Here is a 7258-nt window from a genome sequence, read left to right as displayed (position 1 = left end):
CTGGAGGAAACAGTTGCTGGAGAAGGATGTCATGTTGGGTAAGGTGGAAGAGAAGAGGATGACTGGGTCTTAGAGAATTCACTGTGTGTATCTGCAGGTTAGATGCTGTCGCAAAGAGAACTTTGTATGATGTTATCTTATTATCTGATAAATGTTGGGTTGTTTATTTGACAGCTAAGCCTTAAAAGTTTTATAAATTTACCTATTAAACTTTAGCCAGACAGATAAAACTTTGTCTATATCAGATAAATTACTTTTAATAGACCCTTTAAACTTTGGGGGGAAACCAACAAAAAACCTTTTCTTAACTTTTTACAATATTGGTCTCATACAATATATGTCCTTTTGTGATTCACTGACTTCTCTCAACGTAAAGTTCCCAGCTTCATCTGAGATGCATTTGCCCCAATGAGGCCCCAGTCAGCCCAAACAGGAAGCTGAAAACAAATGGAAGCAAGGTACTAGGGGTGGGGAGAGCCCCAATCTGCCAGTCCCCAAAGTCCCCAGCCCTCAGACTGGTTTTCCGTTTATGCAAACCAGGCCAGTCAGGTGGCAGACAGAAGTAGAGACTTTCTTTCAGTCACATGTGGTGGGATAGCAGCTGGGTTGGCATCCCAACCAATCAGTGAGGAGCTTTATTAAGAGGGGAGTACAGCAAGAATTGTGGGTGCAGCTCAAAGTCCTGAGACCCTAAGCCCCACCTCACCTTTGAAGATGTCACCTGAATCCCAAAAGCATTCTTACCCTCCACTTTGTCCAGACCCTTGCTCACCTAGAGACCCTACCTGCTCCCTAGGGACTTGGTTGCATTGTCCCAAGTGAGTGGTACAGCAGGGTGGCAGAGGCAGAGTTGTTTTGTTGGCCCAGACATAGATTCCCTGACAGTGAGGACCCTGTAAGTGGTCAGTGGGCCTGGATGCTGGCCATTCACTCAAGTCTAGCTTCCTCTCTCCCCTTTTCATCCCCTATCCCTGTCTACCTCTGCCCACTCCAGGAAGGTGGAATCGATCATGTATACAGCCATGACCAGAGGGGTTGGAGGGAGGAATTCTGGGTTCAGGTCTGGCTCTGCCATTAATCTGCAGGTGCTGTGGGTAGCTCAACGCATCTCTGGACCTCAGTTTCCACATCTGCAAAATGAGGGCAGTGGCACCTGCCCTGCTTTCTTGTAGAGTGAGGGAGTGAGCAGATAGTGACCAAAGTGTGACTTCATCTATGATAGTGTCTGGGACACACAACTACACTGGAAGATGTGAGCATCAGGCATGGAGGCTTGCTGGGGGCAGACCCCCAAACCCTACCTGTTTGCTCTTTCTAGTGCAGTCATGATATTTTCAATAACCTCATATGCATGTGAAAGTTGGACAATGAGTAAAGAAGACCATAGAAGAATTGATGCATTTGAGCTATGGTGTGGAAGGAAAATATTAAAAGTACCATTGGCCACCAAAAGAACAAACCAATCTGTGCTGGAAGAAGTACAGCCATGTGCTCGTTGGAAGCCAGGATGGCCAGAGTTCATCTCTCATACTTTAGACATATTATCAGGAGGGACCAGTCCCTGGAGAAGGACATCATGCTTTATGGACATCCTTGGTAAAGGAGAGGGACAACAAAAGAAGGAAGACCCTCAACAAGATGTATCGACACAGTAGCAGCAGCAGTGGGCTCAGGCAGACTGTGAGGTTGGTGCAAGACTGGGTAGTGCTTCATTCTGTTGTGCATGAAGTTGCTATGGGTCGGTACCAACTGGACGGCACCTAACAACAACAACAACAATTAAAGAGCAGCCTTGGCACACAGTTAGTGCTTCTAAGGCACGTCTCCAAAGTCTGAATTTCCCCTTCCATCTGAAAGCTAGCTTTCTCAGACAACCTCTTTCCCTGGGAGCCATAGGGAGTCCCATCCAGTCTGGAGGAGGAAGGGAAGAGGGTCACACTGGGGAAGGAGTTGCATCTCCCAGTATCACTGTGTGTTTGCCTAGACCCTGAAGTACACCCAGCACTGGCCTAGACCTCAGTTTACAGTTAAGAAAAATGAGTCACAAAGAGGTGGTGGGATAGGACGAAAGTATCTAAACTGGCAAGAATATACATTTCTGAGGGCCAGAGGGTGGGCTATTATGGATAGAATTGTTGTTGTTGTTGTTGTGTTAAGTGCTGTGGAGTCCATTCCAACACATAGTGACCCTGTATAGGATTTCCAAGGAGCAACTGGTGAGTTTGAACTGTCAATCTTGCAGTTCAAACCAACTTTGCGATCCAGTGCTTATCCTACAGCACCACACCAGGAAAAGACACACTGATGTCCCAACCCCTGTGCCTATGAATGTGAACTTGTTAGAATATAAGACCTTTGAAGATGTCATCAGTTGTTGTTGTTAAGTGTCATCAAGTTGGTTCTGACCCATAGCGACCCTGTATAGGGCAATTGGTGAGCTTGAACTGCTGAACTTGTAGTTCAAATGGCTTTGCAGTCTGGCGCATTAACTCACAGCGCCACACCAGGACTCCTGTTAGTATGAGATAATACTGGAGCAGATTGGGTCCTAATCTGAGAGATGTCTTTATTTTAAAAAACAAGAGGAAGAAGAGAGAGCAGAGAAAGAAGATGACCATATAAAGACGGAGACAGAGACTGGAGTGATACATTTGATAAGCTAAAGAAAGCCAAGGATTTCCAAGATCCAACAGAAATTAGGAAGAAGCAAAGATTTTAGAGACTGTGCTTTGGACTAACACCAAGATTTGGGACTTCTGGTCTCCAAAACTGTGAGCTAACAACTTTCTGTTATTTTAAGCCACCTAGTTTGTGGTATTTTGTTATGGCAGCCCCACGAGGCTCAAGCAGAGGTCCTGAGAACCTTCATGCTGTGGATGGACAAGGCCTGGTCCCCAGAGACCCAGGCTGAAAAGAGACAGGACCCAGATCTCTTTCTCAGTGGGTTTGCCCCAGGCTTGGGATCCCCCTGCAATGAAACACAGTCAGGAAATCTCCAGATGACAGAGTGACAGGTGGGAACTTCGCCCTCTTCTGGAGGGGCCACAGGTAGGGATAGAACTGAAGACTCCTACAAGACAAGGATCTGATCTGGGCAGCGATTGACCCAGAGGCTCCAGGGATGCTCAGGCCACAGGATGGCAGCAGTCAGCTGCAAGGAGCAGGCCAGCATCACGTTCCTACCTGAGTGGCAGACTCGGCAGTGCAGACACTCTCCCAGGCCATTGAGGTGGGCTGTGTATGTTCCCGGGAGGCAGGGCACACACGTTGTGCCTGTCTCCTCGCCACAGGCTTTTTTCACCCGGTAACCTGCCGCCCATAAAGAAAGACAGAAGTCAGACTGCAGAGGGTCCCGCTGAACCATCCATTGTGCCCACCTCCCCTGACACAGGAGTCCTGGGAGTCAGACACTATTCCCTCCACTGGGTCTCAAAGACACCTGAGCTGCCCCCTCAACATCTGCCCACTGTCTCCAGACTCTTTGCTGAACCCAGGAGTCTGAAGGTCTTGGAAGAATGGCTTTGCCACCTGTTCCTTGCTGAGCCTCGTCCCTAAGGCCACCTCCCTGTGCAGGGTGCTATGAATGTCACGAGGGGTGAAGAGTTAAAGTTGTGGTGGGCTCACTGTTGGTGTCCCTCCACCTGGGACTTCACAGCACCCACAGAGCTGATGCCTGGAGGAGGGGCTTCAACTTGGACTGATGGAAGGGAGTGTCTAGCTGCAGCCCCACCCCAGTATTGGCCTTTCCATAGGACAACCCCCCGCTGCTGAGCTGGCCTTTAAGGGTTCACCTACCTGGGCTGCACTTGGGGCAGCATTCAGCACCTACTGGGTACTCCTCCTCTTTGCAATGGGGCAACGCCAGGGTAAAGTGTTTGGATGCCAGTGTGAGGAAGTACAACACCTAAAGGGGAAACAGAATGTGCATTGGTGAGCTGGGCAGTCTCTTGTGCAAACTGGGTGCTGACTTTACTCCCTGGCCTCAAAAAATAGGGAAGCAGCACTGGTCCCTTGGAGCAGGCAGGGCTCTGGTGGGGGTGAAGGGGTGAACCCACAGCAGTCTACGGAGCCACTGAAGAGTGTGCTGGAGCCCACTGGCTGACCACTCTTCTTCGGACCTCCACCTGCCTGTCCACATGTGGGGAGTCCCATGACTGATCCCTGTCCTCTTCTGGGTCCTTGCAAGCTCTGAGTCCCTAAGGGCAGACACCTGAACACCACGCGCACACACACACACACACACACACACACACTGTCCTGTGCTGGCCACCCTCAGAGCCTGGTCAAGAGGCAAGACAGATCAGAAACATGGAGGGGGAGGGGGAGGGAGAGAGAGAAGAGGAAACGGAAAAGGAACACAGCCCTGCTTATCTATGCAAACAGGACCACTTACCCCACCCAAGGTATGACCCTGCTTAGGGCTCCCCACCAGCCCTCCCACCTGCCCTAAGACCTCCCACCTGGAGAATGCCTGGAGGGAAACCCACTGAAAGGCTAGGACGGTACAGGGGTACTGGCTTGTTGGGAAGCCAGGATCAAATTGTTACTGTTGTTGTTGTTAAGTGCCATCGAGTCGGTTCCGACTCATAGCGACCCTGGATAGGGTTTCCGAGAAGCAACTGGTGAGCTTCAACTGCCGACCTTGAAGTTCAAACAGCTTTGCAGTCTGGTGCATTAACCGGACAGTAAAAGTAAGATCTGACAGAAAAGGGTTCTTGGCAAAACTAGCCCCTCTTGCCCAGGGACTCACCAGCCTCAGGCTGTCTTGCTGGGGTGCGGGGCTTGTGGGGAAAGACTTCCAGTCCTGTAGAATCCCCATAGCCCTCTTCAGCCCTCCTCAGCACTTGCCGCCATTGTCGACTGAAAGCAAAAGCAAAAACAAAACTGAAACTATTGTTTCTCAACGAACTTACTGGCACTTAACAAGTACTTACTTGAACTAGATATTCTCCATCTATTTAGACCAAGAAATAGCAAAAACGTGGTTCAGATCACAAAAAGAAGCTCGAGTCACTCCTCAAAAACCCTATACGGGGGTCCACAGGAACTGGCCACAGGAGACCTATACGGGTGGAGGCCAGGTGTCTCCTCTCAGCTGAACAGAATGGGAAGAGAACAATGCAGAAGGAGCCCAGCTTCCTAGTCCTCATTCATTGGTTTGGCTTTGACAATGCAGTACTGGTTGCTACGGGTGGGATCACTGGCTATGCAAAAGCAGGCAGCGTCCCATCCTTTGCTACTGCACTCCTGTTTGGAGGGCTAGCTGGCCTGGGTGCGGTGCATATCCGCTCTCTCAGGATCCCAGAAATGTTTGGGTTTTCCTAGCTACATCTGGGACCTTGGCTGGAATTATGGGAATGAGATTCTACAACTCTGGAAAATTTATGCCTGCGGGCTTAATTGAAGGTGTCAGTCTGCTGATGGTTGCCAAACTTGGAGTCAATCTGCTCAGTAGACATCAATCGTAGTCACGTCCCAGCGTGAACACAAGAAGAATTTAAAATCTCCAAACTTCTACTGTTTTCATGTCAGAGAAATAAGAATGAGACTTAAGTATTTTCACACGAGCTTTGACTCAAAAAAAAATAAACAAAATAGAGAAACAACACTGAACGTAGTAGGGAAAAATGTGTTATCATTACAGCCCTACAATCAGGGACTACATACCCTAAGAGATTATTCTTACACCCTTATACAATATGATTTTTGTATATTGATGTGATTTCTTCTTCTGTAACTATAGATAAATTCTCAGTGGGCAAAGTGACAGGTGTTGACATTTGGAGTCTTGGAACTCCATGTACCAATCAGAGGAAAAGTGTGAAGAAAATCTCTTAGAAGATTCCGGATGGTCCCTCTTTTCTCCTCTTACAGCACAAATCTAATTTGAAATGATGTTATATGAAATGCAAATAAAGTTTTACTATAAATTAAAAAAAAAAAAAAACCCTATACAGGGTCGCTATGGGTCAGAACCACCATGTGTCTGTCAGTTTCTCAAACTGTGGTGGCGTGTGAGTTGCTGTGACTCTGGAAGCTATGCCACTGATATTTTAAATACCAGCAGGGTCACCCACAGTGGACAAGTTTCAGATGAGCTTCCATACAAAGACAGACTAGGAAGAAGGAGAGACGAATTACTTCCAAGTATTTGTTGTTGTTGTTGTTAAGTGCCGTCAAGTTGGTTCCAACCCATAACGACCCTGTATAGGGTTTCCAAGGAGTGACTGATGAGCTTGAATCACCAAGCTTGCAGTTCAACCAATTTTGCAGTCTGGCGTATTAACCCACAACGCCACACCAAGACTCTTCCAAATATGAAGTCACTGAAAACCTTATGAATAGCAGTGGAACATTGTGAGCACCAGATTGCTGAATATCAAAACATGATGAAGAGCAACAAAATGTTGTCAGATATAGTACCAGAAGATGAGCCCCTCAGGCTGGAAGGCACTCAAAATGCGACTGAGGAAGAGCTGTCTCCTCAAAGTAGAGTTGACCGTGATGACGCGAATGGAGTAAAGCCCTCAGGACCTTCATTTACTCATGGGGCACAATTCAAAATGAAGAGAAACAGCTCTAAAAATCCATTAATAATCAGAACATGGAATGTACAAAGTATGAATCTAGGAAAATTGGAAATTGTCAAAAATGAAATAGAACGTATAAACATCGATATTCTAGGCATTAGTGAGCTGAAATGGACTGGTATTGGCCGTTTTGAATCTGACAACCACATGATTTACTATGCCGTAATGACAAATTGAAGAGGAATGGTGTCGCATTCATCATCAAAAAGAACATATCAAGAGCAGTACTGGGACACAACACTGTCTGTGGTAGGATAATGTCCACGCACCTACAGGGAAGACCAGTTAACACCACTGTTTCTCAGATTTATTATACACCAGGCACTAAAGCCAGCAATGATGAAATTGAAGAATTCTACCAACTTCTTCAGTCTGAAATTGATCAAACATGCAATCAAGATGTACTGATCATTACTGGCCCTTGAAATGCAAACACTGGAAGCAAAACGGAAGGATCAGTAGTTAGAAAACAAGGCTGTGGTGAATAGAAATGATTCTAGAGATCACATGAAGGAATTCTGCAAGACCAATGCAGTCTTCATTGCAAATACCTTTTTTAAACAGCATGGACCTCACCAGATGGAATATACTGAAATTAAGTTAATTACATCTGTGTTGTTGTTGTTTGTTAAGTGCCATCTAGTCGGTTCCGACCCATAGCGACTCTG

The 7258-nt window shown here is 47.1% G+C and overlaps 1 protein-coding gene and 1 pseudogene across 1 annotated transcript in view; one reads left to right on the top strand and one right to left on the bottom strand.

Annotated features, from left to right (window-relative positions):
- Positions 1-4854, bottom strand: part of TNFRSF14 (tumor necrosis factor receptor superfamily, member 14) — a 15478-nt gene extending 10624 nt beyond the window's left edge. Inside the window, exons 1-3 of the mRNA XM_006871781.1 lie at positions 4849-4854; positions 3796-3904; positions 3184-3309 (exon numbers count right to left, since the gene is read on the bottom strand). Coding sequence (XP_006871843.1) covers positions 3184-3309; positions 3796-3904; positions 4849-4854 — 241 coding nt within the window. The remainder of the gene's footprint in view (positions 1-3183; positions 3310-3795; positions 3905-4848) is intronic.
- Positions 4855-5118: 264 nt separating this feature from the next.
- LOC102827065 lies at positions 5119-5468 on the top strand (annotated as a pseudogene).
- Positions 5469-7258: the final 1790 nt, after the last annotated feature.

The sequence above is a fragment of the Chrysochloris asiatica genome, unplaced genomic scaffold (genome assembly GCF_000296735.1).
Source record: "Chrysochloris asiatica unplaced genomic scaffold, ChrAsi1.0 scaffold00173, whole genome shotgun sequence".
NCBI classification, from domain to species: Eukaryota; Metazoa; Chordata; class Mammalia; order Afrosoricida; family Chrysochloridae; genus Chrysochloris; species Chrysochloris asiatica.
This window is presented reverse-complemented; position numbering and strand designations above follow the sequence as displayed.